The sequence below is a fragment of the Falco biarmicus genome, chromosome 5 (genome assembly GCF_023638135.1).
Source record: "Falco biarmicus isolate bFalBia1 chromosome 5, bFalBia1.pri, whole genome shotgun sequence".
Classification (NCBI taxonomy): domain Eukaryota; kingdom Metazoa; phylum Chordata; class Aves; order Falconiformes; family Falconidae; genus Falco; species Falco biarmicus.
The window spans coordinates 24,800,256-24,822,167 of NC_079292.1; the positions used below are offsets into that span (position 1 = coordinate 24,800,256).

The 21,912-nt window shown below is 39.7% G+C and overlaps 1 protein-coding gene across 6 annotated transcripts in view; it reads left to right on the forward strand.

Moving 5' to 3' along the window:
• Positions 1–21,912, forward strand: part of SEMA3D (semaphorin 3D) — a 147,721-nt gene that overhangs the window by 100,478 nt on the left and 25,331 nt on the right. For all 6 annotated transcript variants that reach the window (XM_056339939.1, XM_056339936.1, XM_056339942.1 and 3 more), the window contains 4 exons: positions 5,976–6,090; positions 6,561–6,630; positions 7,957–8,101; positions 20,555–20,777. In XM_056339939.1, coding sequence (XP_056195914.1) covers positions 5,976–6,090; positions 6,561–6,630; positions 7,957–8,101; positions 20,555–20,777 — 553 coding nt within the window. The remainder of the gene's footprint in view (positions 1–5,975; positions 6,091–6,560; positions 6,631–7,956; positions 8,102–20,554; positions 20,778–21,912) is intronic.

Consider the following 21,912-nt stretch of genomic DNA (forward strand, 5'->3'; position numbering starts at 1 on the left):
ACTCCAGACCATGAGTTTTCTGTCTCAAGTTGTGATGGTATTGGGGTCTCAAGAAAGATGTGAAAAATGATTGGAGAAGGATTCTCTGAAAATAGGAGAAAGCTTGATGTTCAAGCCACACAAATCTAGAGGAACTTCTGATTATCCTTTTGGAGGAGGCAAAGAGCACGTAGACTGCACCCTGATGGTCTGAGGAGAGCTGTAGAGATACCAGGCTGATGCATCACTGTGGCAATCAAGGAGGGCTGAGTTTATTCCAAGCTTTCTTGTTGAGGTGATGTGCAACCGCACAGTTCCTATCAGGGGTCTGTGGGTGTTTGCACCTTTAGCTCTGCTGTCTAATTAGGTGCAAAAGCCACCCCAGTGGTAGACACCTTGCAAGGCACAGTCTGCAGGCTGAAGAATTGCACTGTTCTGCCAGGCTAGACTTGATAAGGGACATCGCTGTGGGTAAGCATGTAGTATATGATGCTGTTCCTCTCAATAACTCATCTTGGTTCAGGCAGGTGAAGTTTTACATGTTGGCGATAACTGCAGTGCCCAGAGAGGTCGGTGCTATCTTATATGAAGAAATATTCAATCCTATAATGAGAAGCTTTCCCCATGAAAGATTCTGTAGCCTCATAGAAACAGCAGAATTACTACACAGAGTCATCACTCTTGTTATCAGATGGGGACAGCAGACACAGGGTGAACTGACTTTCCCAAGTTTACTCTGAGTAGTCATAGTAGAGCAGTCAAACATCTAAAATCATATGTGCCTCCTTTCTTTTGTTTATATTGCAAATGTATTTTTATTCTTTCTCAAGTCACACTTCATGTGTTGCTTGATGGTTTTGGCTCTGACCCACAGCTTGCCAAAATCATGGGAGGAATCTTTCATCTCACATCAATATGATTTCGACAAGAAATTTTGAACCTGAGTTCCTGAAGGAGGAAATCTTACTTTCCCCTGTTAGGTCAATACCTAACAGAGTTCAGTAGAGCCAGAAAATGCAAAGTAAAATGAAACAAATAAAAAAGAACTATGAATTTGAAGGCAGAAGTACAGAGAATATTGTTGGCTGTTTCTCCATTTATAAAGTCTGCTAGAAGGGTGGGTTTTTTCCATAATGTAAGTCTTTGCTGCAGGAGATGCCATTTGTTTCTGATGGCTTTGTACTAGCTAAGCTTCACACAAGAGAAGGGCTCCAGGGTCTTTTGCAGTTTCAGCACTTTTTCCCTCTGTTCTCTAGCATTTCCTATTATTCAGGCCAGGAATTCCCTTTGGATGGTCTTTTTGCACATCTTGCCACTGGCTGTAATTAATAACCTGCTTCTAGAAATTCCACTCATTGTCTCTTCTCTTTTTTTTTCTTTCTTTTTTTTTTCCTTAAGAGGCTGTTCAGGATAATTACTGTCTTTAAAGTTTTATGAATCACAGTGCTTGACATCTTTGATGTTGGTTGATTTTCAGAAAAATCACACTTTTTGTCCTAATGTTCAATTTGTCACTGTTACTTACAAACAAATAAAAGATTTTAAACCCCAAAGATGCAGATGTTCTTTAGCTTTGTTGCCATCTGTTTTCCTGCCTGCTGGGTTCCAAGACAAACATTTGTGCATTTTCATGAAGCTACAGTTATATATAAAATGCAATAGAACAGATAATAGACAGAAAGTCTTTAATATAAGCTGATTTTTAAATCACTTGTTCATAAAGCAGTATTTTTTCTGATGGTTTTTGTTTCCATGATAAACTTATTTTTAACTAGAGTGATTGAAAAACTTGCTTTTTTGGTCAGTTATATGTAAATTTCAGATCAGAAAACTGAGATTTCTGTGGAAGTCTCCCAAGAAAGATTATGATATGACCTTCATTTACTTCACAAATTTTACATTGTAGCATTTGAACAGCATTCTTCTTGGACTTCAGAATGCCATACACTTACCTTTGCTCATTGAAATGGTACACCAGATATCTGAATTCTTAACTATTTCCACATTAAACATTTTCTGTGTTTAAATCTGTGTGATGTTTAATGGTAACATTTCCTCAACAGGTGACAGATTGAACTGCCCACCTTCTAGCTGGCAATTACCTAAATCCCTAACTCAGGCAAACACAAGTAACCAAGATTTTACAGGCGCTTCTTTCTGTTAAAAAGAAGGTATTTCAGGCGGAAGCATTGGTATCTGTTACAGTTTGGGAGATTACGAAGCAGTAAGTGCTAACTAAAACATTTATTTACATTCAAAAAGAAATGTGCAGTCCTGAGTGCCTTCATCTATGCTGTAATGAAGTTTATAGTAAACACTGTTAATCCAGTGTGCTTAGAAGTGATATTTTGGGAGATAAGATTTCAAATACTCATAGCTGCTCATCTGTTACAAGTAGATTAGCTGTATTTTTGGAATGAAAGGCTTGCTCACGCTACCTTCCCCTTCTCTCACTGCTTAGATTTATCTTGTCTTCTTGTCTCATCTCCCTGAAATATTTAGCGTTCTTTGTCTTCAGTAACAGTCTCTCCTGTCCAAAATCATTTCAGTACATCCAGCTTACCACACGCTTCCAGCAGGGTTGAGGCAAATCCTTGCTTGGTGTAAATCAGTCCACTAGTCTTGGGATTCTCCAGCTTTGTGTTGAATCCTTATTTCTGTTCACCTATGCATTGGCTAGCCTTTGCTTTGGTGATATTCTCTTTTCCATCTGTTTTTTCTATCCCACTGACTACCCACCCTGTACATCTTATTCTGTTAATGTCATGCTCTAAATCCAGCTCACAGCATCTGAGCACATCGGTGACTCATTGCAGACGTATTATTAAATAATCTTTTCCAGAGAAGAGACTGTCTTCCTTCTGTAGCAACTCAGCCCCAAAAAGATTTTGGCCCACTCATTTTTGGCCCCCCAACAATTATTGCCCAGCCAATAATTGTGAACAATGCTGGTCCATTCAAGGAGTCTGTGGCAGAGTAGGCATCTGTGATGCAAAGCTAATGAGTTTGTGCCAACATGGTCTGAAGGAAAGGAGAGTAATCACATGCTTACCAGCACCTGAAGCCTCACGACGTGTCAAAGACTGACCTGATATGCACCAAAACATGGTGTTAGGAAGGAATAGGTGCATTTTCTTCCAAAAAATTGAGATTTCCAGAGCTTAATAAGATAACTACTACTTGAGAGAGTCCAGAAGTAAAGATCTGTCTCTGCTATGAACAGTTTTTGAACCTCCTTGGGCTGAGCTTAGCTAATTCTACCTGTAGATAAAATTACCACAGTCTTTGTAAATTCTTGCACTTTCTCAGTCAGTGCATCCTGGGTATGTATTAGGAAAGCAAAGACACTGTGTTATTCAGAGATGACATAAAGAATAGAGGAGTACTATATGGCTGCTAATAAGTAAAGAAATAAATAAATAAACAATCAATCAATCAATCAAACAAACAAACAAATAATAATAATAATAACAACACCCCAAAAAGAACAAGCAAAAACATCCTCCTAATAAAACGTACATTTTGTTTCATTCAGCCATGGCAACAGGAAGAAGCATGTTGGAGGATCCGGTGTGTATTGTATGTGCAACTGTCTAAATCAGTGAAAGGTCTTTCCAGTCTCCATTTCTGCACTGTAAATTTGTTGTGCTCTGGCTTCAGAAGGACTCTAGATGGTGGAGTGCTGGCTGGTCACTGATTCCCCTTCCTGCTTTACAAACTGTGCAGTGTTATTGGCAACTTTTGCCTATGTAAGGCACACCCAGTGAATGTCTGTTCTAATGTCTTTTAAATTCAAGTAACATGGTTAACATCATGTCCTGGCTTGAGGGTGAGGAAATATGGATACATCTTAAATCCAGTGGAATCTTATACTTAAAGCACATAGCACTTGCTAAGACTGCTTCTTTTGAGCACAGTATATGGTTCACACTGCTCTAGTGGAACTCCTGATATATTTAAAAGAAGCATTTGTGAAAATCCCGTGTTGGATCATGACTTAAGGGTGGTAAAACACAAGTAGGTATTTTCCCACCTCTTGCAGAAGCTGAACGCCTGTGATGACAGGAGCACAAGCTAGACAAGGGTGATTTTTCCTTTCCAGTCCAATCACATCTTGCTTCCTCCCCACTTTCCGATCCCAGCCAGGCACATCTCTTGTGATGCTGCACTGCATCCACCAGAAATCAAAGTGGAAGCCCTGCAACATGAGAATTGCTTAACAAATCTCAATTGCCAGGGGAAGGAAAAGCTTAATGCTTCTTGCCTTTTAAGATTCTTTGTTGCATCTTTGTAATTGTTTGATTTTAATTAAAGTGCAAAGTTTATCTGCTGTGCCTTTGAACGGAACACACACACGCAAAGCTTCTTTTTCCTATTGGCTTTGGGCTGCTACTTTTGACACCTTTATAATAAATCTGTTGGCTAGATGCAAAGCTTCAGGCTTGGCAGGATCTCAGGAAACTGAGAGAATAGGTAGCAATTCTTGTAAGAGCAAGAGTTCCAAAGGCGATAGATTAACAGGAATCGTTTCCAACTGAGCTAACCTATTTAAAAGTAGCAAGTACTTGAAAAGGGAAAACAGTTAAGAATGCATTACCAGAGAAGTGTTACTCCTTCTGAAATGAATTTCAGGACTTAAAACCATCTTTCTGAATGCCTATACTATTTATGATACAACCCTGAAGGGCCAAATACAATCTATGGAAACAGCACATAATTTCCACCACCCAGTGTTTCCTACTGGCTCGTTCTATACCTTCAAAGTTGCAAAGCCGGTTAACAAAAAAGGGATCTCTCCTAAGGAGGCAATGAATATTTATGATCAAATTTGTGGTGCTTAACCTTACAGTACAGATCCCCTAAGCTTCTGTTTATAAATGAAAAGAAATAGGCACCTTTATGGGCTAATTCAGAACCTATAGAATTCAGAACCTGGGAGACTACTGTTGGTGCTAATATTTCTCATAAGTGTTTGAATTCTTGGTTCCTGCTGGGATATCGTTGCCCTTACAGTTTTCAGTATGCAAATAATTTGGATCGAAATAGCATTGCAGAACCTAAACAGATCTGTTATTTGGGACCAAAGGAGACAGATAAATGTTATACATTAGCTTTTTCATGTACTCAATGGAAGGAGGTAAGCTAAGCAAACTCCTAGTTCTGGCTTCTTAAAATTGAAAACTTTCTTCTAAGATCTACTTCCCCCACACCCCTCTACTGATCCAAGTCAGTAGAAGGACACCTACCTTTCATAAGGATAATTCAAATTTCAAGTGACCTTTTAGAGATTATTTCTTTCTTCAGTCACTAAAGGAAATCTAGGCAAGTATGCTCGTATCTTGGAAGCCATAGTAAAAAAAAATGAAAAAAAAATAAAAAAAAAGAAATTCCTTTTGTGGAGGATAGACTGATATTTCCATAAAAATGATTATTAAAATGATTATTAAAATAATATGACTGGTTTTCCCTGGAACACATGTAGCTCTGCTCCGTACACAAAGCAAGCAGTGCAGTATTTACATTGCAAGATCTGCTTATGAGTGTAGTTTTTCTTTTTTGAGAAATCTATCCATAATGTTCTCTATTATTACTGGGTTTGTAAAGAATTCTTGAAGAACAACTGATGGCAAAAAATAGCATGACAGGGAACAAGAAATCACATTATAGAGACATATGTTTTCACAGCATTCCAGCTGTAGACCTGGTGGGAGAACTTTGCAAACCAATTTGGGTATAATTAGGAAATTTGAGTTGCTCAGTCCCTGAGCTGAGAAGTGACTACTGGAGCTACTTATAAAAAGGATGTCCTACTCTATTTTTGAAAAAAACTCAAAACCAAACCACAACCTGAAAAAAAGACTTTGTTGTTGTAGTAAGATCAGGCCGTGGAATCAGACTGAAGAAGCACGGCCAATACTGTGCTACCATCTACCATCATATGTTACAGCTCTTCTTATTTGTTTAATATTTATGTCTTTTAATTTTATTTTTATTAGAATGATATGGGAGGTCAAAGGAGCCTAATAAACAAGTGGACTACTTTTCTGAAAGCCAGGCTTGTGTGTTCAATACCTGGTCCTGAAGGAGCAGACACACATTTTGATGAGCTGCGTAAGTTGATTTATCTCTGATGGACTATTTTGACCTCCATATCGCTTGATTTTTTGGTTGTTTTGTGGGTTTTTTTGGTTGGTTGGGTTTTTTTTTTTTGGTTGTTGTTTGTAGAAGCACTGTCTTGTTCTGATTTTACTCTTCTTCCAGACAGTGCTAGTAATATCTCTGTCTTTTGTCAGAAGTCCTGATTATAACTGGAATTAGTCTAATCAGAAATATGGTGGGTTTACTTTTCACTCCAAAAGCTGGAAAGTGAAAATTTCATTCTGTATAAAGAATGGACTATATAAAAATGGAAAACTTCAGAATATCAGCACAAAATCACAGGGCAGAAATTAAATTTTAGACAAAAATAGAGTTTTTTTATATATTAACAAATATCCAAATTAGTAAATGCAGAAACATTCAGTGGATATTTAATTAAAAAAAAAGACAACAAAACCAAACAAACATTTTCTCCATTGCAGAAGATATATTTTTACTTTCTACAAGAGATGAGAGAAACCCACTTGTGTATGGAGTCTTCACTACAACAAGGTATGTATCAAGATCACGTGTGCCTCTGGAAACAAATGCTGAAGACCTTACTCAGGCCTTTTACTAAACCCTTCTATTACTAGATCCTGATTCCTGTGAGCAGTGAGAGACTGCTTGTCTAAAACTTGCAATATTGGGGCTGTAGTCAGTAAGGAGAATTATTTCAGAAATGGAAATAATAAATTATGTCCCTAAACATTTGTGTGCCTGACTTTTGAGAGTGATTGTAAAAAGTAATGAATATTTAAACAGTCAAAAGCACACTAGTTTATTTCAGCCTTATGTAGTTGAATTATAAATTTGTCATGCTATTTTGAGCAACCGAGAGTTACTGTTTAAAACACATCACTGCCACGAAGCATTAATTCTGTAACCAACAACTTGACATCAGCTGTTTCTTAGAATCAAACCACACTATGCTCTAAAGTGATAATTCAGTGTTTTCATGGACAGGAGTTGATGGAAGAAAACCCCACCCTTATCTCAAGGGGATAGGTTAATTAATTAATGGATCTCTCAGCTGCCATACTGAGGTGCTCTATATAGAAATGTCAGAAAGGAAATAAATAATTCTTTCGTTGTCTCCTGAACCTTTGAATTGAGTGTAGATAATGACCAGTCAGATGTTGAAGAATTGCCAAGGCACACCTTAACTCAGAAGCAGCCACCACGGTGGCTCCACAGAATACATAACCACACAAAATGTTCAAGATTGAATGAAATGTTGCACAATGAATGAAATGGTGTATGAAGTAACTAAAGTACATGCCACTCAACAACCTGGCATGGTGTTCTTTGGAAAACTGTACTGTCTGGGGTTTTCTTTAGAAAAATATGTAAAAAAAAAGAAAAAGAAAAAAGAAAAAAGAAAAAGACATAGAAAAAGAAATAAATGTTTATTTCTATCTCTTTTTATTGTCTGTTCAATGCAACTTGTAATTTTCAGGCACATCACCTGTAATATCACTAATATATGGACTTCCAGATGTGAAAACAATGTAAAGGAATGTCCTTCATTTGCAGAAGTTTCAAATCAAAATAACTAATGATAGCTGGAAACTGTCAGCCACTAGAAAAAAAAAGCAGTCTATCAAGTGGTCCCAAAGGCTAAATCCAGGTTTCAACCAAGCAAAGCTTTAAACTGTATTGACATTAAGTACCCACAGTTATTAGACCTGTAGATGTCTGTTATTTGCCACCACTTATATTAACTCTCAGGTGTAGGATTGATCCAAACCCCAATGGACTCTGGAATTAGTTAATTCACTGGATGAAGCATGCACTGACGAGGTGTTTACAGTATGCTCATCAATCCTTCTTTTTCAGCTCCGTCTTCAAGGGCTCTGCAGTTTGTGTGTACAGCATGGCAGATATCAGAGCGGTTTTCAATGGCCCTTACGCTCACAAAGAGAGCGTGGATCATCGGTGGGTACAATATGAAGGTCGCATCCCATATCCCAGACCTGGTACAGTAAGTGTCCTCTTAATTACATACTTCTATTTTTACTCCAGAGGAATCATACTTCACACCCCTCCCTGCATTGGTAATTTATATTTTCCACTCGGGTTATTTCAAATTATGCTCTGAACCCTTACGCTTCTGTTGACAGCTCAGACTTCTACCTATCCTGTAGGTATATAAATATACATTTTTCCATGTCTCTGAGATAACATTGTGTCCAGACTGTCTATTTCCTGGTTGTCTCTCATGTTGTGGTCTCCTACTGTACAGCTGAATTTCTGTCTGTTGGGATCACCTCTAAGGCACCAACACTTCAGGAAAAGCCAAAGGTATTTCTTTATGGAGTATTGAGTTATGACGAGGTATTTTATTTGTAGGCTTGTATTTCTTTTATCTTTGTGTCTGTTAAAATCCTGTTCCTTGAGATGTGGTCATTTATTCTATTCTGTGTGTTTGTACATCTGTTGTGTTTTGAAGTAAAATAAGGAGTTGCTGGAGATTTTATGGGATGAAGGATAAGCAATAGCAAGAAAAAAGAAGTTTAATACGTGGAAACATTTTGAAATCCCAATCTCTTAGACTTCTGATGTAACAATTGGGCCAAATGAAAGAGGAAAATTTCAGAAGAGCTGTATAAAGAATTCTTTCCCTACTTCTTTCTTGGCGTTCAATTTGGAAGAGCATGGACCTACATTATAACTGAGGAAGAAAATGGCATTTCCAAAAAATTCATCTACTTTTAAAAAGTCATTGCAACTTTGAACAACTCTTTGTATGTAAAATGTAAAAGAGCAATGATTTAACAGTAGGAGAGGTATTATCCAGGATAGCTTTATGTTGTCTTCGTCAGGTATTCAGTGAACTAGTACTAGGCAGCTGCATAAATCCAGCCAAGCACTGTGCTACTGAGGTTTGGCTGCTGCTGGTACCTTGCCTAGAAGCCACCTGGGTGTCTCCATGCTATTTCTCTAACATCAGCACTGGCGTAACCTTTGCTTCAAGCCATGTTATCTAGCTTATTTAGCTCTTCTTTTCACACATTTTCTTGCGTGTCTGTGTTTTCCTCACCATCCTTCCAAAGGACCCAATTGCATGGTCCAAGCTCATGCTGTCTGCTGCATTGGGTGGTCCCTGGCTTCAGTGGGTCAGGCCCCCAGCAATGATTGCCTCCTCTCAACTGCAGGCGAGTCATGGAGGGCAGCTTTCTCTACAAAGACTAAGGCAGCTCCAGAGAGTGATTTGGCCTGCCTAGGATCTGCACTGTTAGAGCAAACACACTCCTAATTTAGACAATTTAGGCACTGCCGGCTTACGCATCTCTCTCTCACACAGAATATATAGTGCCCCCAGAAAAGAAGTTTACATTTTTATTTATTTATTTTTTGAGCATGTGCAACTCCATTACTGGTTAAGAAGTGCAGATGCATTTAGTTTTAAGTACAAAAATGGTGCCAGTGAGAACAATAGCTGGTCCCATGGCATCTAAAGAGATTAAAATAACTCTCTTGAAAACCTCAGAGTGCCCCATAAGGATGAACACTCTGCACAGATAGACGGGTCATAAGCTCATTGCATTTTTGAGTGTATTAGCCATCACATGGTTGAGCTGGGATTCGCAAGGAAGGAAACATGTCATGCTAAAGCATGTCAGTACTGATCTTTATCACTGATTTGAATACCCGTGCTTGCAAGTATTTTAAAAGTTGGAAAGTTTAAAGATAAACAGATATTTTCCATAAGCTGCCCCTTAACTCTCCAGCTACTTCCTCTAAGCACCTGATAACAGCTGTGAGAAAATGGTCTCATAAAAATCCTTAGGACCTCCGTACTCAGTGGATATCTGTAGGAGTTTGTCTGACCAAGGACTGAGAAGAGAAGTGGATATTATTGAAGAAAGCTCTCAGAAGAAAGATATCTGTATTATTTGCTATGTAGATAAGGTGAATGTACTGCTACATAGTTATTTGTCTTTTGTCTGAGTGAGCTGGACTGCAACGTACTTCAGGCTCAGTCATTTAATATACGGTATCCAAATAAGTAGCTTCATGCCATATTCTCATCTTATAATGGGCTATGCCAAACCTCTGGATATGAACAGGTTTAGACTGGGATCTGAAAAACCAATGCAGTGCTCAAAGGCAAGGAAAAGAAGCAGCATGCTACACCCCTGCAGAACTCTGCAGTGTGAATGCTGAAATACTCCTGAAGATTAAATTCATCATTTCTTGCCAGCTATGAGGTGGTTCAGGAATGCTCAGGACAAAACCAAAGAGGGGTAACGTATCCTTCTTTAAGTTCCTAAAACATGTTTTAGGTTTAAGCTCTACTGAAGTGTCGCCTACAGTTAGTGTAGTGAGCACTGCCCTGATTTTATATTTCTTGTATTTTAAGTTACTGGTGGAGTCTAAAAATGGCTATACTAGCGAATGCATTTCCTTTGATGTTTGGCTTTGCGAGAGGCATCGACATCCTTTCAGCATTTATACAGAAGCAGGAGGCTGCTTACCCTAATTTAACTTTCTGCTCAGCCGCCTTTATCTCCTAAGTAAATAAAGCTGTTCGTTATAGAGGCTGTGACCACTTTGATATTGAAATTTTGACAAAATGCTTCCTGTGGCAATTTGTTTAGGAGATAAACTCCCAACATGACCATGATATCATGCCTTCGCAATGCCGAGCCCGTGCCTGCCCGGGGACCCGCAGCTGCGGCGGGGTCTGCCTGCCCTCTGCCGTCCTTGGGAGACCCCTGAGCACGTGTTGGGCATCTCCGGCACTCCATACCGCCGATGCTGCAAAACGTACAGCTCCTTTACTCTGATTTTCTCCCAATGGTATTAAAGAGCAAGTAGAAATAATGGGAATTAAACAGAGGCAAGGCTTCAAATCTATTTCAACTGGGAAGATGAAGAAGAGACAGAAAAAAACTGTAGCAGGCAGCCCCGACACAAAGAGTGATGTGAAAACTGAGGGAGCTTTGGCTCTATCTTCTTTAGCCATTTGAAAATTGGGTTTGTGTATCTGCAGTTGTCCCCAGATAATGAGTCCAGTTTTCTTCCAGTCTCTTAGGGTTTCACCCAGGAAACAACCCACTGATAAAGAAAACATCTAGGACTTTCTTTAAAATCTCTTCTGTATTCTGAAACAGAGTTTTCGTAACACCCTCCCAGCAATCACAGAGGCATTTTAACAAGATTTTCAGTGAATTAGGAGGAAAAAAACATTTCTAGCTTGTTTATTTAGCTGTAACCATTGCGGTATCAGAGCAACTCATAGTACCTGTTTGGAAATTTTGATGGGATACACAGGAGTCATTCTCATTTCATTGATGGTGAGTAAATGTGATGAGCTCAGATTTTTTGAGGCATGCCAGTGTTTAAGGAGGCAGATTAACTCTTAGTCTCATCTATTGTAGAACACAGGCCTTTAACTACTATCCAAGGAAGCACCAAATGTTTTTGATAGCTCTAGATATTTTACTAACTGATTTGCTAAATGTTCAAAATCAGGCTTTGAACCAGCAAAGATTCCTGCAGTCTGAGTCACTTCTTAGCTACAAGAAGGAAGAGCCCAGCATGTTGCTTTTGTCCATGTGAAGAGTTTTATGTCTCATCTCTCTCCGATTCAGATCTGAATATGGCCCCGAGCTCCTGAATTCTCTGTGTATTTTTTTTTCAAAAACAAGTTCCCTTACAAGCTGTCACTTTCTCCTGTGATCTTTTCCACCCTTTTCTCTATATATCACTTTTTCTCCCTTTCTTCAATGAATCCCCTTCTTTTATTTCTTCTGCTGATCTAATACACACAGTCTGTCAAGATGTGGTGTCCATCCCATTGGGACTTGGCTGAGCCACAGAGGAACACTGTCTTTCAAAAAGCCTCCCTTTGTCCTCCCATCTGGTTAGTTTTGCTGCTTTAATAAGTGTGTTCATAAAACACTGAGGGTTGCACAGGTTTCTCTTGTTATTTGTAGGCTTATCTTCCTCTTTCACCTGATATTTATGGGATAGGCTGCATTCTTTGTTTCTTCAATTCCTCTCTCCTTTGATCTCCCCACTGTAAATGAGGCTGCCTAATTAAGGGAAATGTTTCACTTTAAGGGTTTATTTTCCTGAGAAAGTCTCCCCCACCTCCTCTTACTTATCAACCTGTTTTCCCCAACATGAATCACCTTTCAATCACAGCAGCCTTTCAAAACGCTGCGAACCCAGTCACCTTTCTTGCTGGCAGAGGCCAGCAGAGAATTGCAAAGTCCACCTGCAAAGTCAAGTTCACTCCCCTAGCTAGTCTCAGCCCTGTTAGCCTCAGATTAATGCTCCCTTATGTCAGCCTTTTCTATCAAAACACAGGTGTGATAAATGGAAAAGCAATACAATGGGCTGAGGGCAAACACCAGAACAGGTTAGGGTAAATCTCGCACATCCATTAGGATTCAAACTCCATCTCAAATTAAAAAAAATATAAAAAAGAGGCTTCAGTTTATTGGTAGAGATTTTTTTTTGTTAGTTTTGTTCATGCTTTTTGTGGTGGGGGTGGAATGACGTCGATTCCATTTAAAATTTTTGCTGTTTGTTTGTCTTCTGCAGAACCTGACTCATTCCCCTCTCCCCTGTCCTCTTGCAGGCTTGCTCTGAGTAGCCACAAGGTTAGCACGAAAGTCTCCCTGCTGAGTGCTGGGTCCTTCTGGCACAACCCATCCATCCTGTAGAGAAGCACTAAGGCTTTTTGCAAGCATGTCCAAATTTGAAATGTGTTGTGCAGCTCTGATCAGACTACAGGGAAGAAGCTACACAGTATTTAGGCCACTCAGGAGCCCAAGTTTCATCTTCAGAATGGTTTATGGCTGAATCTCTAATGGCCCAGAAGTGTCTATGCCCTGACAGCCATCTCTCCGCTGTCATCTAAACCACAGAAGGTCATAAACCTAGAAGTACCCCAATTTTTAAAGTACTTCTGGGCATCTTGGAAGCTCATACTGGTCCTCAGTGTTAAATCTTAACCCCTCAGGACTCAGACTTCAGATTTCTTGATGAACTACTAGTAAAGTTCAATGTGCTGGGTGTGTGGGAGGTCTTCATTTAAGAGAAAAGTGACTAGTTGAAGGTAGTCCTTCTGTTTCTCTGCTGCTTGATGGATCAGTGATAAGGGACCTTATTTAGAGCTTGGAAGACTTTACATTACATTGTAAGGGAATGCTGATTACAAGGTCACATCTCCTTGCTAGAAAAATATTCATTCACTGAGAGACTGGGAGAAAAGAACTGTGTGGTTAATTCGTTCCCTCTGTGAGAAAGTCCGGTGTTCAAGTTCCTACTGCACTTAACATAAAATAGAGAGCTTTTCAGAGAAAAAACAGATCTCCTTCCTTCCTGGTTAATATCTGAACAAAATTCTTACTACTTTTGGCTAAGATGAGAGGTAATATTTCATGAAAAGTGAAACACCTTCAACAGGAAGGAGCAAGGAGCTCCCAGGATGGCACTGGCCCACATGCCTGGAATGGAGGTACACCTCCCCTAGGAGGGAATCCCAGACTGAGACATCTCATTGCCCGATACGGGAGAGATTTAAGAAATACTTCACTCCTTAATGTTTCACGCTGGCTACTTCAGATGCTCCCAAGCGAGTGACTTGCTGGTGTGCTGCTTAATTCTCCTTGTGCCTAATTGCCTAAAAATTCCCAGCCTGGACATTCCAAATGTCCAAGCAGATGCCTACTGCACCCAATATTATCAAGTCCTGTTGTGTATCTAGCCTATGGGTGTTGGTGTCTCATTGTTAGGTAGATCTAAGGCTCAATGTGACAAGTTACTTTTAAACTGGGATTTTCAACACACTTGAAATAGAAACCCTTTTGGAGCTCACAGAGAGCAGCATTTTATTTCAGAATTGTCAGTAGACAGCAGCACTGCTGAACTAGAGGTACACCATTAAATGCAAAGGGTATTTTTGTTACATACCTTATAGCTAGGTTCCCAAATAATTGTCACAATTTTAATAGGTGTCAGATCCAGCAGCTCTTACTGACTGCACTGGGTGATGTGAAGCACTGTGCATTTTGGCAATTTGGAGGTTTAGCTAGAAGCCTAACTTCTGGCACCAGCTTTTGAAAATCTTGGCCAGGGTTCCCACAAAACGTTAACACAGTCACACCGTATGTCTCAGTATTGTGTGAGATCTACACATCCAGCACTCTGCTAAGCTGCAAATTTAATAAGACAAATGAAAAAAAGAGACAAGCTTATGTCTGTGCAGTGTGGCTGAGTTAGGGTGTATTTGCTTTTATTTGAGAAAGATTAGCCTTAATTTACCACCTCCTGATTACATTTGGATACAAATAAAAGGTGAAGAAATAAAAGACATCTTTGTAGATCATCTGGGATTGGGGCGTAGTCGAGGGTGATTATTGTCAGACTGAGCTCACACAGAAGGCACTAGAAAAACTTCAGGAAACTATTGAATTAAGTCCTTAAAAGTTTTGTGCCACAGAGTTTATACAGTTGAATAGTGATGCCCTTAGTACTTCTAACTCTGTTTCTGTTAGGGTTTTTCTTCCTTTTTTTTCTTTTTCTTTTTTTTTTTTTTCTCTTTTCTGGTTACTTTTCATTTCCTAACTTGTATGTTTGTATCAAGTTATCATTCACAGCACTGGAGGACTAAGCAACCTCAGCCGAATAAATGAGAAGGTAAATAAGTTTCTTGCAGGATTCTTACTTAGCAGTACTAATTTTAGTAATTAAATGTGATTCATTTTTCTTGATGTCAGCTATCTAGAAGAGAAACATCAAATCTGAGCCAGCTGCTTAGACTTCTTGATCAGAAAGAAAGAGATAGGCACCTCCTCAGTAAGGTTCACACACAACCAAGATAAGAATCTAGGTCAGGTGAGATGAATCCCGCCCTGTTGTAAAAGCAGAAGATGCTGAGAAGGCAGAGTGATGGTGTTATAAGAACTTTTATGAAGCCAGATTCTCTTGCAGTCCACATGAAACAATCCTGCCAACTGACTTCTGTGACATTCAATATAAATGCAAATCTCTTACTGTCTCCGGTGGGAGATGTCACATATCTAGGACAGCATCTGGTGCTGAGGATGTGAATAAATGTGCTCTGTGAACTGGGCAGAGAACACCGATATCATTATCATGAGACCTGCAACAGGATGTGAACTCACATTTTCAGAGGTGAAAGGCTGCTTCGCTCACCCATTCGGCCACACAGCCTTTGCCATCCTACATCCTATTGATTGCTATGAAAGGAAGCACAAGCCCACAGGAATTGTTCTGCAGTGATGGGTGGCCGCAGCTTTAAACAGCTGCCTGAGAACTTTGCCAAAGGGTGGCCAAAATGGATTTTTCATTCTCCTGGTTCATCCATCATGCCACAGTGAGTGACGCTTCTGGAAATAGCTCCCTCAGCCAAGCATAACAGGGTCACACCTGCCCAGCTGTTCTTGGTGGTCATGCTGTCTTAGGATGGGATCCAAAGCCCACTGAAATAATTGGAAAAGGCCCTGTTGACTCAAGTGGATCTTTGAATCAGACTCTTAGTCCTTGTTTCTACTAAATTAGCTGTACAAGCTGGCATAGTTTTCCCTATATCATGCATAGCAGGGTTTGGGCCTTTGGGATTACTGCTATCAGCTTCATAGTTCCATATTGGTAGATATTTTATCCGAGTGTTTTTCAGTAAGTGATGTCATCGCTCTCATCTTCCTCTGTTGACGTTATTTCTGGCAAAAATCTAGGACATCTTTAAGACCCGTGAGGCTACTCCCGTTTTTCACATAGAAATGGGCTTCTGGAGTTGAGCTGTAAATAGGTGAGGGATCAGCAAATTTCCAGAAGATGTGGACTGTGACTTGGAGCAGTAAATGAGAACATGAACCACAAAAAAATGCATATATAAGGGAAAACCAGCCTCTAGTACACAGTGAGGGGGAAGCGAAGAGGTGAATTTGTTTCTCATCTTATAGAGAAGAAATTGATGCAAAATTTTGATCTAAAGCCAGCTAGAGCCCATGTGTTTTATTGATTCCAACAAACTTTGGTTCAGCCCCTGCAAAGATAAACATGCTTTTGAAATCAGTAGGGTTTTTGAGGTCTGATTCTGGTATAAGTGGCAAAGGCTCAGACCTTGGTGGTTCTGAGGGTAAGCAGAAATTTTCATTCCTGAACTCCTGTTCATGTAGCAAGTGTGCACATTATTTGGTTTCTATGTACTTATCATTATGTTTATTTTTTAATTTACCCTGTATCATGGTTTGCTTTATTTCTTTATCTCAGAGTCTAAAATCTAATTATTTTTTTTTGTTACAGGCTTTCTATTGTCTTTTTTGCTATATAATATAAAAACATGTATTTCTTTGTGAGATTATTTAACTGATATTTTCTTCAAAAACCAAGCTGACTACAGCCCACCTCAAGGGTGTAACCTTGCAAACACTTTAATTTGTGAAAGCACAGCAGAAAACAGAATGTGGGAGATCACACCCAGCAAGACAGAGGGAGAATTTCTTCAGAAGTGCTAGCATAAAACCCCAAGGGATAACTCACTGCAATATATGTTTCTAGTCAAACTATTATTTTTCATTTAGGACTTTTCTTTTTGACTTGTATTAAAGCTGTATTTTTAAGGGATGGCCTTTGTGCAGTTGCCACAGGACAGCAGTACAAACCTATCTTTTTTTTTCTTTTTCTTGTTAGTTCTTTCACAGCTGTACATTAAATTGTATAGTGAAAGAAAATGACCAAATATGCAATGGAATATGTCTTAATTCAAATCAGCACAGGTCTAGTGTTCACAGAAATTTTCAAAATCTATTGGATAATTCAGGAGCCTAAGACCTATTTTCAATAAACAGTTTCAGAGTTTTTATGACGATGAGATGCACAGGCTTAAGTCTTATGGATTGAAATAATGCTAATCAAGTGGGCACTTGCACGTACTCTGTTAGGTCTCTAGACAGACATAAAAAGCAGTCCAAGGAAGGAATGAAATGGGTTGTAGACTCTTAAATCACTCAGGCTACAACTCTGTTAAATAAAACCATGGGTAAGGTCCAAGTGCGGACCCACAGTCACTGTACTTTTTAATCCTAGGGTGGGCTTTGCCATTGTTTAGGCATGTGCAAATGGCACTCTCCCTGTGGCAGTGCTGTGACGATGTTTGGGGTCTAAGGTGGATCAGGAACTGCTCACGAGCTCATGACAGGCATTTCAGGTGTGGCCGTAGATGTGGATGTAGAATGTCAGCTGGTCTGTGCTTCACTGGCCTGTTTTGTTTCCGAATTTCAGGTAGTTCTAACACTTTTGAGAATATTATCCTCAGTCAGAAATTTTTGTTTAACTAGAAGCTATCGTCTTTGCATTTAGGGTATTTATACAGGTGTGTGTTCATGTAGAGCTGTGTATGACGGGAATAATTCTGCATGGTATTATCTCTATTTACTGCATGAAGAATTCATCCTTAGGCACGTGTCCACAATACCTTGTGTGCGCTGAGCAGAGGCTATGTTCCCTTTTTAGCAAGCACTGTCACGGGGGTGCTGCGTTCATCCCACAGCCCAGGAAGAGAGCAGGCAGTAGAAACCCAAGGGAGTAAAGAGTCCAGGCTGGTCCTGAGCCTGCTGGGATGGATTCGCTGCTAGTGGCTGATGTTGTGTAGCCGTGAGAAGGGGGTTTGCCAGCAAGGGAGGAGGGACATGCTCAACCCTTGGTGCTGTGTATGTCATTCCTAATGCAAATGTTTTAGATAATGCCAAACCTTACATAGTGGAACAGATCCTAACAGCAAGCCCTTAACTGGCACCATAGATTGAATACATAAAACTGAAGATTTGGGAATGTGAACTAAAGTCTCCTCTGTCAAAATTAGCCATGAAGGTGGACTGTAGAGCAACTTCACCACAAATCTTTTCTTCTGGCAGACTATGAAGGCATTATTTAATCGTGTTTCTTTCTTCATAGACTGTGTTATGGCTCCACCTGGCAGGAAAAACAGGGATTAGTCAGTTAAAAATAGTGTTAAAAAAGAAGCAATCAACAGTTTATATGTAAAAGGGTGTCACCAACAGGAATAATATTTCCAGTTCATCTTATTATACAGGATTTGTAGTGCCCCATCTAGATGCCTCCAGATTCAAAGGAGGAGCTTTCTCAGACTCAGGTTAGAGACTAGGTGTGAAACAACAGACAGAAAAGAGATACAAACAGCCATGGGAAGGAAAGCAGAGGTAGGTGAGCATGAGAGGTGGTGGGTCACCAGCATGACTGACCTTGCAAATACGTTCCTGGGCTCACGCCGAAAGGTGCAAAAAGGAATAACTTGAAGGAGGTTGAAGAGGTGGGATTGTGGGTGGTCTTCAAGCAAGACGTGTGAGAACCAGCTTTATGTAAGCTAAAGCAAGGGCTGAATTCATTAGTTAGTATGGGTCTGACAGAGGTGGGAGCCAACACCTGCAATAAATGAGTGACAATGGGGAAGTGTCTGCGGGAGTGATGGCTGTAGCAGTTGTCTGGGGCAGAAGCAGATGAGAGTGTGCTGTTCAAAGCCAGAGAAAAGGATGCTGCAGCAGCTGAGCCAGGGGCCTGGGCAAGAGTTTTGGCCATGTGGATGCGTAAGGAAAGTCACTTCTGAGAAATAATGAACTACAGAGATCATCTGGCATCTGGAGAATCTGCCTTTTTTAGAGAAAAAAATAAACGGGAGGCGTAGGAGGTGCAGTTCACTGAAAAGTTATGGCCTCTGCTGGCCACATACAGGGAGAAGATCGATGGGGGTGTTTTGGTCTGGAAAAGTGAACGTGGTTAAAGCATTCACTGGGGGCCATCAGTTTAATATGGGGACATGCTGGTGGGTCATGCCTCCTTCTGGTTGAGTGCATCAAAAGGGCAGAAACTCAGCCTCGATAAGAGCAAGAAATACAAAAGGCAGAAAAACTGTGGTGTGTGAGAAGATTCTGCACTCTAAACGAGTTGCGCTTATGCCATGGTAGCCACCGGAGGGCACCCCAGCCTCGCTGTTGGAAGCCCCTCACACGGTGCCTGCGCCAGCGACTCCTGCGGGACCTGCGCCTGGAGAGGAGCGCTCGCCGGCTTTGGCAGCTCTCCTTCACCCCAGGCTGGATTTCCTTGTCTACTTAAATTATCCAACGTGATAAGGAGCCCATCAGTGGGGCAGGGAGTGGGGCGGTGAACTTCGTTGCAGGTGTACTGAGCCCATCATGAGAATTTCTCTGGTTTTAATGCAACCAAGTAATTAGTTTTTAAAGCAAGTAATGGTGATCAAGTGCTGCTTTGGGATGAGAAAAACCACTGATTTCTTACTGGCTTCACAAGTGTTGTCACAGAAAATTTGATTACTTGAATATGGGCTGAATTTGTGACTTATTCATAAGGCCAAATTTGCAAAGTGGCTTACACTGGTGACATCTGTTATGGTATTATATACAAGTGGCTTCTAAATATCTAAAGAAAAATTAGATACTTTCCTATATTGTCAGATTGTTTATGGCTAAATTTTGCTGACTTCAATATATGATTAAAAAGAAAAGTTTAAAGAGGAGCACAGTACTGAATATACTGCCTGAATGTTGTTGTTGTAATAATAATGCTAATGATAACAACAACAACAACAATAATGTATTTTCATTATTGATGATAGCAGTATGAATGTTAAGGCTTGTCTCATACTTTCTTCAGGAACGCTACTAGACAAAGAAACATAAAAGATCTTGGTTATGGCCTTAAAGACCATTTGGTGATAAAACAAACAAAAAAAAAGAATTGTAGCCTTTAGTAAATTCTGTTTACAGATATGTTAATGCAATAAATATGAATTAATTCACATTTTATCCAATGTCAGACAGACAACTTCTTTTTTCTGCTGCTGTCTTCTTCCCTGAGTGTCTTAGAGAAGCTAAGGAAGTTCATCTCCCCTCTAAGTTTTAATTTAGGTTATCAAAATGTCTAAGAAAGAAGAAAAGCCTGTAAGAATTTTTCCTGAAAGCTTGCATATATAGGTAGTTGCAGATGTGGAACAAACAGGAACGGAGCAGTTATAATTATGAGTGCTAGTACAAATGATTGAGATGAAAAAAATTAACAAGTTTTGGGTGGTTTTAAAAGATGAAAGAGAATAGGTGGGAACAGGATAAAGGAAGATGAAGGGGAAGAGCTTTTGAAGAGAGGTAAAAATGAAAAAGAGGAGAGTGGAGAAATGAGGGAGAGAACGACACTTTGAAGCACCAGAGGAGCACACACAGCCAGCATGCTGCCATGCTTTTAGATCAACACTGAGCTTTCTCAATTGTAAATCAAATCACCAGCCACTGGCAAATGTGCCTTACAAACCAATACAGCTGATCTGGCCCAGGCAGCTTTCCTACTACACAAAGACACCTGCAGATCACTTGTACTTCTTTCCTAATATTCTTCTCATCTTTATATTCTCTCTTTCATCCAGTGTCCAAGCAAAACCTATGATCCACTCATAAAGTCTACCAGAGACTTTCCTGATGAAGTCATTAGCTTTATTAAACGCCATCCACTGATGTACAAATCCATTTACCCAGTGACGGGAGGACCAGTATTCACTCAAATCAATGTGGACTATCGTCTGACTCAGATTGTGGTGGATCACGTCATGGCAGAGGATGGGCAATATGATGTTATTTTCCTAGGAACAGGTATGAGAGAGAACTTCCATGATGATTCTACACAAAACACATAATTTAAGAACTTTTACTACAGCAGGTCTTGAATAAACCTGTTGGTAAGCTTTTTCCCACACATGCAGCTTTGGGAAGCATTTAGGTGCTTCTGATTCTGTGCCAGGTCTTCATGCAAATGTTAAGATTAGATTATTTTTTTCAGCTCAAGAGATCACTTCCATTGGTATTTTAATGACTTCTGGTCCCTAGGTGACAAACCAGTGAAGGGTCAGAGTACCTGGACTTCTTACCTGCCAGGTACCATTCAGTACCTCTCTTTACGTTACATGGTAGTCTGGCAGCACATCAATAACCAATTAAAAGAAAAAAAAAAAAAAAAAACAAAAGAAAAACCACCAACACCTTAATAACTTCAAGGATTACTTTCTGTTATGGGTAGTGATGTGGTTCTTCAGCATTAAATTTCATGTGACACTGAACAGCTAAGAAAGATTTAAAATTGAGCCTAAGGCAACAATTCCTCTTAAATACTTTTAAAGATATAACTTAGCAACATGAATAGCTCCAAACAAAAGAACCAGGACTGAACAGAGAGAGGTTAAATTACTCCGTTAGTAAAACTGAAGAAACCTGCTTTGCCATTTTTGTATGGATAATTATCCATCTATTTACATTTTAATAACAGTTACACGCCTTAAGGAAAAAGTCTAGTTTTACCATAGTAATTAAATTTAGAAACACTGGATGAATCACCCAGCAGCATGGTATGCTAGGAAATATTCATAACATTTCTGAAGAAATAATCTAATGTCTTAATCCACTGGAATTTCTTGCTCTTAACCGACAATTTGACGTTCTACAAAGCACTTCTCACTGTTAGATCTGAATACTTTGATAAGAAGGTCATTGCCATTATCCCCATCTCACAGCAGGTGAAACTAAGATTTATCCAAGGGCAGTGGATCAGCTACTGCCATGAGCTGCAGGGAAATTACGATTTCTGTTTAAATCCTGCCCTAGCATTTTATCTGGAGTATAAGCAAATTTGGTGTCATATAGTGGAGTTTGATAGGTATGGATATTCTGAAGTGGTTTGGGGAAAGGAGTGAATTGTCACAGAGCATCAACTCTTATAAAGTGTGGGTTGTCT